Here is a 16,893-nt window from a genome sequence, read left to right as displayed (position 1 = left end):
CGACTATCCTTAATCAGACCGTGCCTTTTCATATGCTGTCCCTCAGAATCCCTTCCAACAATTTACCCAGTATTGATGTAAGGCTCACTGATTTGTGGTTGTCTGGTTTTTCCTTACAACCTTCTTTAAATAGTGGTACCGCATTAGCCAACATGGCACCTCACCCGTGGCTATCAATGAAACAAATATCGCAGCAAGGATCCCAGTAATCTTTTCCCTAGCTTTCCACCACAAAGTTCTGGGAAGCACCTGATCAGGTCCCAGTGATTAATCTGCTTTTATGCATTTTAGGACCCGCAGCCCTGCCTCTTCTGTAATATGAACTCTCTTCAAGGCCCCTCTATGGCTGAGGGGCGTCACAGTGGCTCAGGCTGTCTCACAGCGCCGGGGACCTGGATTCGGTTCCAGCTTCCGGCAACCGTGTGTGCAGTTTGCGCATTCTCCTTGTTTCCTCCCACAGTCCAAAGATGTGCAGGTTAGGTGAGTTGGTCATACTAAATTGCCCATAATGTTCAGGAGTGTGTAGGTTGGGTTCATTAGTTATGGGCAATAAGGTAGGGGAATGCGTCTGGGTGAGATGCTCTTCAGACTGATGGTATGGACTTGTTGGGCCAAATGGCCTGTTTCCACACTGTAGGGATTCTATGGTTCTATCACTATTTATTTCCTGAAGTTCCCTAGTTCTCCACGTCTTTCTCTGCAGTAAGTACTGATGCAATATATTTATTCAGGATCTCACCCAGTTCCTGCGTTCCATGTTGGCCTTTAAGGGGCCCTATTCTCTCCCTAGTTACTCTTTTGCCCTTAATATATTTATAGAATCCCTTTGGATTCTCGCTAACCCTATCTCACGTCATCTTTTTGCTCTCCTTATTTCCCTTTTAAATATACTCTTACAGCCTTAAGACTCTTCTTGGGAATCATTCAATCCCAATTGTCTAAAACTGACATATGCCTCCTTTTCCAGACCCTCAATTTCTCTAGTCATCCAGCATTCCCGACACCCACCAGCCTTTCCCTTCACACTAGCAGGGAAATACAATCTCTGAACTCTTGTTATCTTGTTCTTTAAAGGCCGCCCACTTGCCAACCGTTCCTATACTGATAAATCGCCTCACCCAATCAACTTTTGATAGCTTCTGTCTAATACTGACAAAATTGGCCATACTCCAATTTAGAAATTTGCTTAGTTCTATAACCTTTCCAAAACTCTTTTAAAACTAATAGAATTGTGGTCACTGGCCCGAAAGTGCTCCCACACTGACACCTCACTTGCTTGGCCTGCCTTATTTCCCAACAAAAGATCATACGTTGCTCCTCCTCTCGCAGGTACTTCCACATATTCAATAAGAGTGTTTTTGTGTGCACACGCAACAAATTCTTCCCCATTCGAGCCCTGCACACTAGGACAGTCCCAGTCTATGTTTGGAAAATTAAACTTTGCCTTGTTGTTTTGGGTCTTCAGCGAAGGAAGCAACTTGACACCAGCCCATCACTACGCCGATTTCCGCTTCAAAACCTATGCGCCTGTAGCATTCCGATATTTCCGGGAGCTGTTTGGAATTCGCCCTGATGACTATCTGGTAAGTGTCGGTGGTTAGTCTCCAAAGTAATGGAGGGGGGACGTGGTTGTCATTGAAGAGTTCATTGGCTGGTCATAGGGTGAAGATTCTCTTTGAAGAGACAGCTTCATGTTTGTGAGGGGCTTGGGAGATTGGCAATGAGACATGGCAAGAATACAGGCAGCGGCGTTTTGGATGAGTGTTTTGGGTGGCTGCAAATTTGCATGGAGTAGGGGGCTGTGTCGGTCAGTCAGGAGTGCTTTGGGATTTTCAAATCCTGAGGCTGGGAAGTGTAGGGGGTAGGTGAGGGCCCCAGAGGCATTGTTGGAGTTGAATGCCTTGACGCAGCTATGATGGTGCGGTCTGAGGTTCTGACGATGTTCCTCAGCTTAAGGCAGTTAACCAGGGATGAGCAAACAAATCTGGTGGGAATCCGATACCGGCGACAACAGTTGTAGGTCCTTGTGAACCACAGGAGAAGGGGTGTAAGGACTGACTAAGGGAGCTGGGATGCATTAGTCCATGACAGCAAGCCAACCTTCTATCCATTGAGTCCATCTATACTTCTGCCTTGGGAAGGCAGCCAGAGTAATCAAACACCCCTCCCATCCCGGATGTCTTCTTTTGGGCAGGAGATACAAAAGCTGAAACACACCCGCTAACAGATTCAAGAGCAGCTTCTTCTCCACCATTATTAGACTTCTGCATAGACCTCTCAAATTTTAATTGAGAGGTTGATCTTGCTCTTTGTGCACCTTTTCTCCAATTGTAATGTTGTATTCATGCCTCGCCGTGTTCTATTACCCTAAAGCACTTTGTATGATATGATCTGTCTGTACTGCATGCAAAACAAAACATTTCACTGTATCGAGGTACATGTGACTATAATAAATCAAATCAAAGAAAGTGACTATCCTGCTCAGACTTTAGTTTAGACAAGATCTGTCAATATAAGGTGGCACGGTGGCTCAGTGGTAAGCACTGCTGCATCATAGCGCTAGGGTCCCTGGTTCAATTCCAGCCTCTGGTGACTGTCTGTGTGGAGTTTGCATATTCTTCCTGTCTGTGTAGGTTCCCTCCAGCTGTCCGGTTTCCTCCCACAGTCCAAAGATGTGCAGGTCAGGTGAACCGGTCATGTTAAATTGCCCATAGTGTTAGGCGCATTAGTCAGAGGCGGGGTGGGGTGCTTTTTGGAGGGTCAGTGTGGACTGGTTGCGCCGAAGCGTCTGTTTCCACACTGTAGGTAATCTAATCAAATAAGACCGTGTTTTTGAGCAACATCATGGCTAGGTGAGCACTGCAGTCCATGCATGACAGGTGAGAGTCACACCTGACTGACTTGTGCCAAACTATGTTCCAACAAACAACAGGTAACAGGGCCAGAATATTTCCTTATGTTTTAATCTGGTAGGAATGCAGGAAACCTGTGCAGTGCTTTTAAGTCTGCCAACCTCTTTGTGAATCTGCTCTCTGGCGACTGCTAAACAGCCTGGTCTCTGTACAGGTGCAGTGCCGTGTTAAAAATTGTAACTTGCAGGTTACTGAATGGTTACCGGAAATGCCGAGCTGCAGAGAAGCTTACAGACTGATTATGATGGTGGCTGTGCTTCCCCTGGAACTTCCAATGTGTTTGAAGTTTAATGTTGGCGAAATGTTGTGGAGCGGCTGTGCGTGGACAGAGGGTTCTTGGCGACTGGTTTTGAGTTCTGAACAGACACTCTGTAAATTCACGCTTTTCTTTCTCTCCTCTCCAACCCCCCCCCCCCCCCCCCCCCCCCCAACAAAAACAGTATTCTCTATGTAACGAACAACTGATTGAGTTGTCTAACCCCGGTGCTAGTGGCTCTGTCTTCTACGTATCTGCTGATGATGAATTTATCATCAAAACAGTTCAGCACAAGGAGGCGGAGTTTTTACAGAAGCTGTTACCTGGATATTACATGGTGAGTTCTGTGTGAAATGTTTTCTCCCTTCTGGTAGGCCTATTTAGCTGCTGCTGGAGCTCTGTCCCCTAACTTATACCATGTGGACTCACCACTACTCTTTAGAAGGCAATGGGCAACAGATGCTCACCAGTCAGCGATGCCCAACTTCCATGGCTGCATCAAGAAATAAAAAATTAGGGCGGCACGGTGGCTCAGTGCTTAGCGCTGTCACCCCTCAGTGTCAGGGACCCGGCTTTGATTCCACCCTCTGACTGTGTAATTTGCACATTGACACTCCCCATATCTGTGTGGGCTTCCTCCAAGTGCTCCCACAGTCCAAAGATGTGCTGGTTAGGGTGGATTGGCCATGCTAAATTGCTCCATAGTGTTCAGCATTCTTTAGGTTAGGTGGGTTCACCATGGGGAATGTCGGGTTCCAGTGGTAGGAAAGGGGGAGTTAGTTTGGATGAGATGCTCTTTAGCGCATTGGTGCAGACTGGATGGGCTGATTGGCCTGCTTCCACACTGAGAGGATTCTACGATCCCTCCATCCTCTCTCATCTTGGATTCTTCGCACAGACTACAAAGCCAACTAAGATGTATCAGGCTGTTTATACCCCTGTATTCCTGATGGGCTGAATCTGTGTATAGGGATCACCCCTGGGATCCACTTTTAACTGGAAGGTATTTTAAATAGTTGTTCGACCATGAGGTGCATCACTGGAATGCTGGTTGATTGATGTTGCTCACATTGAATTCACGAATGTTGTGTTAATTAAGGATAGGTATATGTGCATGCTATCGTTGTGATCGAGAATACTGGGGAAAGGTTTACACCTTGAAGACTGGCCTATTGATTAGGAAAAAAATTTGCACTTAGAATGTGTCTTTTTCCAATTTTATTTCTTCCCCTCTCTGATCTCCCCCTCCCACTTTAAGACACTTCTTAAAATTGACTTGTCACCTGTCCTGATGTCTCCTTACGTAATCACGTCAAATTCTGTCCAATAATCACTCCTTGGGATGTTTTATAAAAATAGCTGCTGCATATTGTTGTAAAGTGCTTTGAGGTGTCATTTGGTTGCGAGTTTTTTTTTAAAAAGAAAGATCTCTTGCTGTCTCCCTCTCCTGACAGAACTTGAACCAGAATCCTCGCACGCTGCTGCCCAAGTTCTTCGGGCTCTACTGCATCCAGTCAGGGGGCAACAACATCCGACTGGTGGTCATGAACAACCTGCTGCCCCGGGCGTTGAAAATGCACCTGAAATACGACCTGAAAGGGTCAACCTACAAGCGCAGGGCTTCACAGAAAGAGCGCGAGAAGCCACGACCCACCTTCAAAGACCTTGACTTCATGCAGGATATCCCGGACGGCCTCTTCCTGGATACCGACATGTACAGTGCCTTGTATAAAACGATTCAGAGAGACTGTTTGGTTAGTACCGTCACCCTCCGTTTGCTGCGGCCCAGGCTGCACGTCGGTGTTGGGTTTTCCCCATCCGTCCCTTGCCGCCTTCCTTTTTAACGATGTCAGTACCCCCTCACCACCGGATGCCTCAGCTGTGCGCTCGGTTGCTGCACCAGTACATTGAGTCACGGAGCTTTTACGGAACCGAGGGAGGCTGTTCCTCTTATGTCTGTGCTGCGATTCACCTTGTGCTGTTCACCACCACCATCCCCCTTCTCTCTCTCTCTCTTCCCCCCCCCCCCCCCCCCCCCCCCCCCCCCCCCCGTAACCCTGCATGTTCTTCCTTGCAAATGCTCCTCCACATGCTCCCTCCGTGTCCTGACTGTTCAAGTTTCTCCTCAACGCCAGCGTTGTTTGTTTGTTTTAACCCCTAGCCTCCCCAAGCCCCAGTTCAAGACCTTTGCAACTGTCCCTATCTAGCCTGTCCTGATGTGGAGCACGTGCATCGAGCCCCCCCCTCTGAACACTCTCTCCAAGGAGCTTCTCCAACCTTGTGCCCACCACCTAGCCGCTGTCTCTTTTCTCAGCGGAGTAGAATTTGATGCCAGAGGTCACCCGATCCAACACCATCACACAATCGACGTTTACCCATGCATGGATTTCCAAATGTGCAATGTCAGGCCTGAGTCTGCTGCTTCAGCTCAACTGAGCTGCACGGCAGCTTGTGTTCTTTTTTTTTCCCAAAAGAAAATGCTGTTTCGTGCTAAGTTACTGGCGGTTGAAGCTGGAAGGAGTGCAACTCCAAAGGCTCAAGATGTGAGACACCAGTCTGCTTAGTGTCCGGCATGGTAGCACAGTGGTTAGCACTGCTGCCTCACAGCGCCAGAGACCCGGGTTCAATTCCCGACTCAGGCGACTGTCTGCACGGGGAGTTTGCACATTCTCCCCGTGTCTGCATGGGTTTCCTCCGGGTGCTCCGGTTTCCTCCCACAGTCACAAAGATGTGCGGGTCAGGTGAATTGACCATGCTAAATTGCCCGTAGTGTTAGATAAAGAGGTAAATGTGGGGGTATGGGTGGGTTGCACTTCGGCGGGTCGGTGTGGACTTGTTGGGCCGAAGGGCCTGTTTCCACATGTTAAGTAATCTAATCTAATCTTAATCGTTACCCTGATCATCTTCATGTTCCCTTCACCTTCAACGCACGGTGGCAGCAGTGTCTACCATCCACAGGATGCCCTGCAGCCACTCGCCGAGTCTCCCTTGACAGCATCTTCCACTAATATACCACCTTCTACCCTTTTAAAAGGATGAGTGGCATGGTGGCTCAATGATTAGCACCGCTGCCTCACAGCGCCGGAGACCCAGGTTCGATTCCAGTCTCTGGCAACGGTCTGTGCGGGTTTCCTTCGGGTGTCCCACTTTACTCCCACAGTCTAAGGATGTACAAGTTAGGGTGGATTGGCTGTGCTAAATTCCCCCATCGTGTCCAGGGATGTGCAGGCTAGGTGAGTCAGCCATAGGAAATGTAGAGTTGCAGGGTTTGGATGCAGCCTCCTTTGGTGGGTTGGTGTGGGTTCGATGGGTAAATGGCCTGCTTTCACATGGTGGGTATTCCATGATTCTGTTCCAATGGACTGAGCTCCGATCGGGAATTGGACGCGCTTACCTTCCTGTCGCCGTGACTTCGTGCTGCACAGTGGACATTGCTTTTTTCTATTTTGGTGCTGATTTGCAAGCAATGAAGTAAATTGAAAAGGAGCCCTCCTCGACTCCAGTCCTTGTTGTATCCCGTGTTTCTGCTTGTTGTGGAGAAAGTGTCGGGAATAAGATAAGCACTTGCTCAGCTGTTCAGTAAGATCACAGTGGATGTCCATTGCCTCCCCTGCCCTGTCCTTCAGTAACCTGCCAAGTGGTCAGAAGGTGGGAAAAAAAACAAGATTCTCTTGATCGCAAAACTTCCTTCTGACTCCTCAGTTGAGCCATTGACTTGGAGTGTTGACCCTCCGTCTTGACATGGGACATAGGTGTTCCTGATGTTCATTGCCCACCCCTGGCAGTAAGCTGCTGCCTTGAACCGCTGCAGTCCATTCCATGTAGGGGCACCCACAGTGCTATTACAGAGGGAGAGTCATACAGCACAGAAACGGACCCTTCAGTCCAACCAGTCCATGCCAAACGCAGTCACAAATTAAACTGATCCCACCTGCCTACTCCTGGTCCATATCCTTCCCAATCTTTCCTATTCATGGATTTGTTCAAATGTTGCAACTGTACCTGCATCCACCACATCCTCTGGAAGTTCATTCAAACCACTTTCTGTGCAAAACAATTGCCCCTCGTGTCTTTATTACGATATGGGATTTTGACTCAGCAACATTGAAGGAATGGTAACATTATTTCCAAGTTGGGATGGGTGTGTGGTTTGCATTGGGTGACTTTGGTCTTGCTTTTACCCCTGTCGTCTCCGGCATATTTATCGTTTTGACAGTCCGATCTGGTGAATCTGTTCCGTGTCTCTCTCTGTCTGTGGCTGTCTCTCTCTCTCTCTGTCTGTGGCTGTCTCTCTCTCTCTCTCTCTCTCTCTCTCTCTCTCTGTCTGTGGCTGTCTCTCTCACTGCTGTATTCCCAACGTAGGTGCTTCAGAGCTTCAAAATCATGGACTACAGCTTGCTGGTCGGGATCCACAACATGGATATCGCCAGCCGGGAGCGTGGGGCTGAGGGGCCCCAGGGTGGCACAGATGGCATCGGCCCGTCGGATGCCCGGAGACCGGCTGGCCAGCGGGCGCTGTACTCAACGGCAGTGGAGGCCATCCAGGGCGAATCGAGGCTGGGGGGAACCGGCGAGACGGATGAACTGTGAGCTTGCATCTCATGCCCCATGGGTTTTGAGCGCATGCGCGTGCTTGAATTTGGACAGAAGGCAGGGGGTAGGATTGAGCTCAGGGTATTAGACTCGCTCACTTCACCCGAGTCGGAAGATCCCTAGTGCTGGCCTTAGCCTCGCTGTCGCGGGGGAATCTCCACTCACAGATGATCTGGGAGATGCCGTGACCGCCATGTTGGTACAGGCTGGGGATGGATGATGTCACAGGAAGTCCTCTTCTTCATTTGTGTGGGGGTGCTTCCTGCGCACCTACTGGTTGCCAAGTTTTCTGTGTTAAATCAGAGTCCTCGCTGATCAAGTCCCATTTGGCCCATCCCCCTCTAAACCCTTCTTATTCACGTACCCATCCAGTTGCCTTTTCAGTGCTGTAATTGTACCAGCCTCCACCACTTCCCCTGGCACCTCATTCCATACATGCACCACCCTCTATAGAAAAAAGTTTCCCACTTAGATGCCTTTTAAAAATTTCCCCTCACCATAAACCTATGCCCTCTACTTTTGGGTACCTTACTCTTGGCGGGTGGCGGGGGGGACCTTGGCTATTCACCCTATCCATGACCCTCATGATTTTATAAAGGGTCAACCCCCACCCCAGCCTCCGCCACTCCATGGAAAATAGCCCCAGCCTATTCAGCTTCCCCCAAAAGCTCAAGTCCTCCAATTCTGGCATCATCTTTGTAAATGTTTTCTGCACCCTTCCAAGTCAAACCACGCCTTTCCTATAGCAGGGACACCGGAATTGAAGGCAGTATTGCATCCTGAGTATTTAAAAGGTAGTAATGCTTCATGGGGTCCAGCACAGGGCTTGGCAGCAGACTAACTTGTTATTTGAAATCAGAAGGATGATGCTGTTTGTTTTGTTTCAGGATGGGGGGAATCCCAGCTCGGAACTCCAAAGGCGAACGTCTGATGTTGTACATTGGCATCATAGACATCTTACAATCATACAGGTAAGTAGCTTTATAAGCTTCTGTCCTGGCTCTGCACAATTTCCAGCATTCATCACTTTTGGCTCCTGCTCTAATACCTCCTCGGATTTCAAATTCTCATTGTCGTGTTCAAATGGCTCCATGGCCCTCGCCCCCTCCCTATCTCTGTAACCTTCAGCAGCCACTACACTCCCTCCCTATCTCTGTCACTTCCTCCAGCCCCAAGCCCCCCCATCTCTGTACGTCCTCCAGCCCTTACACCCCCTCCCTATCTCTGTCACAACCTCTAACTACAGCCCTACCTTATCACTGTCACCCCAGCCCCTACACCCCTTCCCTATCTCTGTCACCTCTCCCTGTCCCAATCTCTCTTTGTCCACCCCATGCAGGTTTTTGTCATCTCCCCTGATATATCCTGATGTATCACCTTGTTCAGTTTTGTTTGATGCTCCGTTGCAGCCCCTTTACTGGACTGGGGTGTGGTGTAGATTGCAGTGAGAGCTGGATTTGGTGTTAAAAGGAGTCGTGATGCAGTAGTTGACTCCCGATGTGCCGTGTTGAAAACCCTTGTCCGTGTGTTCTGTTCCGCTGTAACGTTGTCTTCCCCCCACTGTTTTAGATTTATAAAGAAGCTGGAACACTCTTGGAAGGCACTTGTACATGATGGGGTGAGTAGGAAGGACTGGTCCTGTCTCTCTCAAAGCAGAGGCTGCACTGGTGCCTCTGACAGCTCTGTCATGGAATTGACTTCAGCATGAATTTGAAATGTGGTGATTCTCAGCAATGTGGTGCTCCATTGAGTGTTCGCTGAATGAAGCAAAGTCTAGACTGCTGTGTCGAGAGGGGAGGGTGGCGATTTGACTCCTCGTGTCTGTGCTAGCCCTTTAGTAGAGCTGTTGAGTTAGTCCAACCTCCAGGCTCGTTCCCTGTCTGATTTCCTTTGTGGAAGTTCCTGTTTGATCTGGATCTGGTTTTGCTCGCCTTTCCAGAGTGCGTTTTAGATTGCTTAATCTCGGAAAGATTACCCTCATTCTCTTGCCAAATTCTTCAGCCACTGGTTGCTGACCCTCCAGCACTACTCCCATCAAAGCTGCAGGGCGGACATGCATTTTTGACGGTGAGGGATATAGTCCAGCCTTGGAAGAGGAAGGGCTTTTGGCTACAATGGGTGTTTGATCATACATTGTTGTCTGTGTCTCTTCCTGCAGGTAATCTGTCTCTCACTTTGTTTCAGGACACAGTATCCGTGCACAGGCCGGGTTTTTATGCTGAACGATTTCAGCGTTTCATGTGCGGCGTAGTCTTCAAGAAGATACCACGTAAATACCCATTTTCAGTTTTAATCCAATAAGCCGTTGAGCCTCCATGCTTCCTGTTGACACGTCTTCTCATTTATATACCCCTCGGTCCGTACTGAGAAATGTAATTGCAGTGTAATTCTATCATCCTGCCACTGGAGGATCTGCGCTGGGAGGGTGTGAGGTGACATTTGGTGGGACGTGTTATGGACCGGATCAGACCAGTCCAGACCTGACCCACTTAATATTTTAAGTAGGCTAGACCCGAACTACTACTAATTTTTACGGCAAATGAAAAGTACCGTGTTCCAGGTACAATGTGATCTGCAATACAGTCGACGTTAAGCAAAGCGCAATTTATTTAAACACTATAGTTAAAATACAACCAAAGAAAGAGGCATTTAGAACAGCTTAACTCTATTGGAAAACTTGACAGCATAATTGATACAATAACTGTTATTAATTAACTGTTCCAATATAGCAGCATTCATAAACACACCCGTTTGGCAAAAGCGAATTCAAAAACTCTGGTTTTGTCTAGTGTGCCATTCAGCAGCCTAGGAAGAGAACCCTCCAGCTTTCGTCTGTAATCAACAGAGGTAAAAATAGCTTCCGCTTCAAGCCCACAAAAGCTAAACCTAGAAACTGAAGAGAAAAGTTAGAAAGCCTGTGCTGAGAGAGCTGGCCACACCCATCCAGGCTGCTTCTTTTGTTCCAGTTACAGTCAGTCCTGCTAAAACACAGTAGTTCTATCCTCATGCAATCCCATCTTATGAGAAAATTGTATAATAGTAGCACTATTTAGACCATTGGAGCCAGAACCGCATTGTAACCAATACTCCCTTTTATAACTTCCGTGCTTTATAAACCGTGTACCCTCATTTGCCAATTGTGATAGAGGGAATTAGTGTAAATGAAACGCGTATTGAAGCAGAGTGACTTGTATAGATGACAACCCCAAGGTCACTCAAACTGCTTACTCGAGTAACCTTGGTAGACTGCTCATAAACCTGTCTTGCAACTTCTCTTCAAAAACAGAATAAAATAACCTCCTAAATCGTCACAGCGAGGTAGACCTGTGCTCTCCAAAGGGCTTTTGTTTAGATTCGATTCCCTATAGTGTGGAAACAGGCCCTTTGGCCCGACCAGTCCACACCGACCCTCCGAAGAGTAACCCACTTGGAGGTGCCGGTGTTGGACTGGGGTGTCCAAAGTTAAAAATCACACAACACCAGGTTATAGTCGAACAAGTTTAATTGGAAGCACACTAGCTTTCGGTGCGCTGCTCCTTCACCTGATCCTTCACAATCACCTGATGAAGGAGCGGCGCTCCGAAAGCTAGTGTGCTTCCAATTAAACCTGTTGGACTATAACCTGGTGTTGTGTGATTTTTACCTTTGTCCACCCAGACCGATTTTCCCTCTGACTAATGCACCTAACACTATGGGCAGTTTAGTATGACCAATTCACCTGCATATCTTTGGACTGTGGGAGGAGATCCACGCAGACACGGGGAGAATGTGCAAACTCCACACGCTGTCGCCCAAGGCTGGAATCGAACCTGGTACCCTGGTGCTGAGAGGTAGCAGTGCTAATCACTGAGCCACAGCGCCAGCTGAATGGATTATGGTTCTTTTCACTAGAAAAGAGAGTGTTGGAAGGGAGTGGGGACGGCCTGATTAAGCGCTAACCACTGAGCCACCGTGCTTGAGAGTGAGACCAGAGCTAAGGGGGTCCATGAGATGATCGCTAATCAATCCAACTGGGAATTCAGGTAGTCAGTTGGAGAGCATGGAGAATGTGGAATCTGTTCCCACTGGGAGTGGCCAAAGCCAGCACCAAAGGTGAATGCACTGAAGGGAAAAGGCTGGATGGACACACACAGGATTGGGGTATGCTAAACTTACCACAGGAGAAACTGACTCAATCCACCATACTGCCCGATCCAGGCCTCTTTCCACACTTACTCCCCTGTGGGATCCACTTGGCCAGACACACAGGTCCGTCATAAAAGCATTGATGGGTTGAGCGGCCTGATAGTGTGTAAATATTTCTGTGATTGTGTGAGGCCAGTTAACGAGAGAGCCTTGCACCACCATCCCTCTTCCCCACCTCCCAAAACATAATTAATTGTCCCTCCTCCAGAAAAAAGCAGCATTACGGTCTATGCACGCACAGATGGCATTCTGCTCCACCTTGCCACTGCCTCTCTTGGCCAAGGGTATGTTGCCTTAGCACTGGGCAAGCAGAAATTTCACTGACGCCGGGATAATGAAAGCCATGGTTTTTAGATACTGCAACCCCCTGCTCTTATCCACAAATCTATTTGCCTTCCTGGGAACTGACTAACCCCTGCACACCCTCCCCATTTCTGTCCCCTCGAGCAGCCCCCCCATCTCTCACTGAGATCTCTGCGCTCCTTCAGTTCCAGCCTCTTGCTCCCCCTGATCCCTGTAGTTCTACCTTTAGCTGCCTGATGTGCAGAGCTTTGGAATTCCTTCTCTAAACCTCGAGCAAGCTTGCTTGTCCTCTCCCTAATATCCCTTAGCTGTCCAGTTTTGATTCCATGAAACGCTACAGGGCATCTTTAACTTAGAGGTAGTGCACAAGCACAGAGTGTTGCTGAAATTCCACCCACGCTCACGTTCATTTTAAATGGGAAACGCCTGAGGTTGTAATGATGCAAGTGGAAGATAATGGCAACTGGATAAAGGTTGAGTCCTTTGTTAAACTGCCTACTTCCTTTGAACCCTGCTTCATGCTTTAAGATAATGCTGTGAACTGCATGGTGGTGGGGAGAGTGTTCTTTCCTGCTTTATCTCCTGTTCCCTGTAATCTTTCATAACACTGGCCTTGTCCAGATTGAGTTTAATTAACGGGGAGTCTCAGGAGAAGCACCTATTTCTCTCGTGTAGATAAGGTTCTGGTAAACAACTAAGAAGATTTGTCATTTTGCATTTTTGTGTGTTTTTTTTTGTTGAGAAACCTAGGTGAAGGGTCAAGGCAGTTAGCGCAGAACAACACCATGTTTGAGAAGAGTAGGAAAGAAGATGAGGTAGAACAAGTAGGTGACGCTACGCGAGTTTTGCAAAATGTTTAAACAGTTGCAGTGTTTAAAACCGCTCCTGGAATATTTCTGAAGAGAGAGGCACGTTGCCTTTGTCAGGGACATGTAAAAATTCCAGATTTCCGGGATCAGGGAGCTCATTCCCTGAAAGGTTTGTGTGCAGGGACCTGTTCAAGCCAGTGCTGCTGCTCAGTTAGCGGGGTGTTTCCTCCATAGCAAAGCCTTTGCTGAGCCAAACAAACCTTTTTTTGTTTATTAAATTCCTTCCTGTGGTGTAAATTGTGACTGTTTGAAGTTTGGAATCCTTGCCTATTGTCCTGACGACCCCAAGGCAAATAGCTGCAGTGATGCCACCCTCATTGGTGTTCTGAATGTGAGGCAGCAGCTGTACTGGGGTGGGGGTGGGGGTTAGTGTCTGGCTGTTCCTGGTGCCCAAGCACATGGGGAAACGGAGCCCACGGAGGGCGCTGTCTGAAATGATGGCCCACCTTATCTTGCTGCCCTAATCTAATTGTGCAGCCACTCTCGGAGACCACAAGTGCTCTCTCTCTCTCCCTCCCTCTCTCTCTCTCTCGCTCTCTCTCTCTCTCTCTCTCTCCCTCTCTCTCTCTCTCTCTCTGTCTCTCTCTCTCTCTCTCTCTCTGTCTCTCTCTGTCTGTATATCGGTGCTGCAAATACTTTCCCCTCTCGCATTGTGACCTCCCACACGGCATCACCTCAACTTGTCAGGATTAAACACCGTACACCATTTCTCCGGCCAACTTTCCACTGACCTATGTCAGTTTATATCCTTTGTCAACCTCCTTCATAATTCCACCAATTTTCACGTTGCCTGTGAACTTACCAACCAGATCACCTCCGTCGTCATCCAAGTACGACAAAAACAGACGGCCGAGCACTGGTGCTTGCAGAACGCCGCTGCTCACAAGCCTCCAGTCTGAGAAACAACCCTCCTCTACTAGCTGCTGTTCCCTACCGTCTTATATCCAACTGGCAAGCTCTTCCTGAATCCAATGTGATCTAACTTTACTAACCAGTATACCAGGGTGGGCTGTGGGAATTAACACGCTCCCAGCCCCTGAGCTGCCCACCTCTTTCAAGACCTCCTGGGTACTGGTGGACACCACGTGCTCGGTGCTAAGTCCACTCTGACAGCATTGGCACAAGAGAGAGACAGGCTGTCAGCAATATAATCCCACTCTTTTTCTTGTTGGTCAGCCAGTTCAGAAGGGTTACGATGTACCTCTGGAGCAGGTGGGGCTTGAACCCATGCTTCCTGACTCAGAGGTAGGGACTCTACCACTGTGCTGCAAAGAGGCCCCTCAAAAAAATAATATGTTTTAAGTACAGGCTCCAATGAGCATCCCCTGCTTGCAGTTAACTGTTGCAGTTTTTGGCTTGCCCTTAAAGGGACCTGATTTCCCTGACACGGTATTGCCGTTCAGTGCCAGGACCCTGGTGACAGTGAGGTTAACGTGCCCAACTGCGACCAGGCTGAACCTTTCTTTTGTAAGCAGAGACCGAATTGCGCTCCTCACCGCTTTCTTGTTGAACTTCCCGCAGTCAAACCATCCCCGTCGAAGAAGAGCCGAATTGGCATGGCGTCCACACGCCGGGCACCAGCGGGAGGGGCTGGCCAACCACACCCAACCCTGACGGAGGCGGCGAAAGTGCAGATGGTTGACAGGGAGATCACTGAAGCGGTCATTGAACAAGGTAATGGCGGGGAGGGTGAAGGTTAGGCGTTTGGCACTGGCGCCAAGTTGGACCCCACACACATTGGAGGGTGGGGGAGGGAATGCTGGGTGAAGAGTTGTCTAGACTTGACATTAACTTGCTCATTCTCTCCATGGATCTGGCCTGACCTGCTGTGGTCTCCAGCATTTGTTGTATTCAGTACATTTTATGTGCTCTGTGATCTCTGCAGTTAAATTTAATCTCTGGCGTTTTAATTTGGATGAATGCGAGGTATTGCGTTTTGGCAAAGTGAACAGGAAAAAGAAGTGTCGTAGAACACAGACACCTAGGGAGAGAAATCAGAGTTATGTTTCTGGTCCGGTGAGCCTTCCTCGGAATTCTGGATGATTCGGTGCTCTTGTCCAGGACAATATCTTTTCCTGATTTCCATCTGCCCCCCACCTTTCATGAATGCCTTCTCCAGTGTGAAGACCATATGTTCTGCAATTCCATCCCTAAACCTCATTGGTTTGCTCTTTCTCTTGCTCTCGCCCTCACTTAGGGTCCCCCTCTTCATTCCAAGACTACGGTTGCTCAGCCCGCCATCACATTGCATGCTTTGGTGCCAACCTTTTCGTTGACCATGCCTCCGTGATGCTGGCTTCACATTCCGGCCTTCCAGTCGGCCAGTTGGGAAATCTGCTGTAGAGCTGCTCCATATAGATCGGGCAGAATGATAGACACCCACAGTGTGTGGAAGCTGGCCATTCGGCCCATCGGGTTCACGCTGACCCACCGAAGAGCATCCCACCCAGACCTGTCACTGTAACCCTGTATCTCCCACAGTTACCCCCTTCCCCCCAGCCAGAGTGCACATTTGTGGACACTGGGGCAATTTAGCATGGCCAGTCCACCCTAACCTGCACATCCCTGGGCACTAGGGTGCAATTTAGCATGGCCAATCCAACCTAACCTGCACATCCCTGGGCACAATGAACAATTCAGCATGGCCAATCCAACCTAACCTGCACATCTTCGGACTGTGGGAGGAAACCGGAGCATCCAGAAGAAACCCACACAGACACAGGGAGAATGTGCAAACTCCACAGTCAGCAGTCCGAGGCTAGAATTAAATCTGGGTCCCTGCTGCTGTGAGGCAGTGGTGCTAACCACTGAGCCAGTGTGCCACCCTGAGGCAGGTGACCTGAGGCTCCCATTTGTCCACCTCACTGATTTTAGACATCACTTGCAAGTCCCTTCACTCTAAGCGAGAGTGGCACAGTTGGCAGCATTGGGGTTGTAAGTCCCTTGTGTCGGGAATGTTGTCCTGAGCAAGCTCAACAAGAAACCTGCCTGTCATTGCGGATGGGCTTTTAATTCCAGACCATTGTAATTTAATTCTTATTTTAATTCCTTCCTGAAGGTACACTCCTAGTGTTCCTTGTGGATCGAGCTGTATTCCAAATAAAAAGTAGGTTTGAATCTCGCAGAACACGAAACGTGTCAAAACTTTATACCTCGCATGGATCAGGATAGATGAGAGTACAAGATTTCAAAGGGACCTTTATACTGCATCAGTGAAAGGTGCTGATTGGTTGCGAGCTCGCCACAGAGAGCGGCCGCCTTTGTATTGTTCAGAAAGATTTCATTTGGATGGCATCCTTCACAAACTCCAGGCATCCCAAAGCACATTGGGTCTCGGAGCAATTGGCTGCAGTCTTCGTTGTAATGTACAAAGCGTGCCACTCGGATTGCACACAGCAGGGTAATGGTGGCACATGGCTGGGTGCAGGGTCGTCCTGAAGAAAGAACACCCAGTGGGGCCATTATGTATTGGAGTCGCAAAGAATGTATCAGAATTCTGGGAGGGCCCTGGCAGTGGGTAGTGAGAGGGCGCTCTCCCTTTGTCGGAGAGACTGTAATGAGGAGGCACAGTTTCAAAGTAAGACCCTTTAAGGTGGGGAGCAGGTGAGGAGTGTTTTTATTTCCCCTGAGGGTTGCTAGCCTGTAGAGTTCTCTTCCGTTGGGGGTGGTGGAGGCTGGGGCATGGAATTATTTTTGGTTTTTGGTTTATCGATGGATAATTGAGGGCTACAGGGGACAGAGAGATAATGGAGTTCAGACTCCAGCTGGATCGACC

The 16,893-nt window shown here is 48.8% G+C and overlaps 1 protein-coding gene across 1 annotated transcript in view; it reads left to right on the top strand.

Moving 5' to 3' along the window:
• Positions 1 to 16,893, top strand: part of LOC132805531 (putative PIP5K1A and PSMD4-like protein) — a 78,573-nt gene that overhangs the window by 30,906 nt on the left and 30,774 nt on the right. The window contains exons 5-12 of the mRNA XM_060820642.1: positions 1,466 to 1,583; positions 3,353 to 3,505; positions 4,623 to 4,922; positions 7,531 to 7,754; positions 8,649 to 8,732; positions 9,331 to 9,379; positions 9,946 to 10,030; positions 14,640 to 14,792. Coding sequence (XP_060676625.1) covers positions 1,466 to 1,583; positions 3,353 to 3,505; positions 4,623 to 4,922; positions 7,531 to 7,754; positions 8,649 to 8,732; positions 9,331 to 9,379; positions 9,946 to 10,030; positions 14,640 to 14,792 — 1,166 coding nt within the window. The remainder of the gene's footprint in view (positions 1 to 1,465; positions 1,584 to 3,352; positions 3,506 to 4,622; positions 4,923 to 7,530; positions 7,755 to 8,648; positions 8,733 to 9,330; positions 9,380 to 9,945; positions 10,031 to 14,639; positions 14,793 to 16,893) is intronic.

Source organism: Hemiscyllium ocellatum, chromosome 50 (assembly GCF_020745735.1).
Source record: "Hemiscyllium ocellatum isolate sHemOce1 chromosome 50, sHemOce1.pat.X.cur, whole genome shotgun sequence".
Lineage (NCBI taxonomy): Eukaryota > Metazoa > Chordata > Chondrichthyes > Orectolobiformes > Hemiscylliidae > Hemiscyllium > Hemiscyllium ocellatum.
This window is presented reverse-complemented; position numbering and strand designations above follow the sequence as displayed.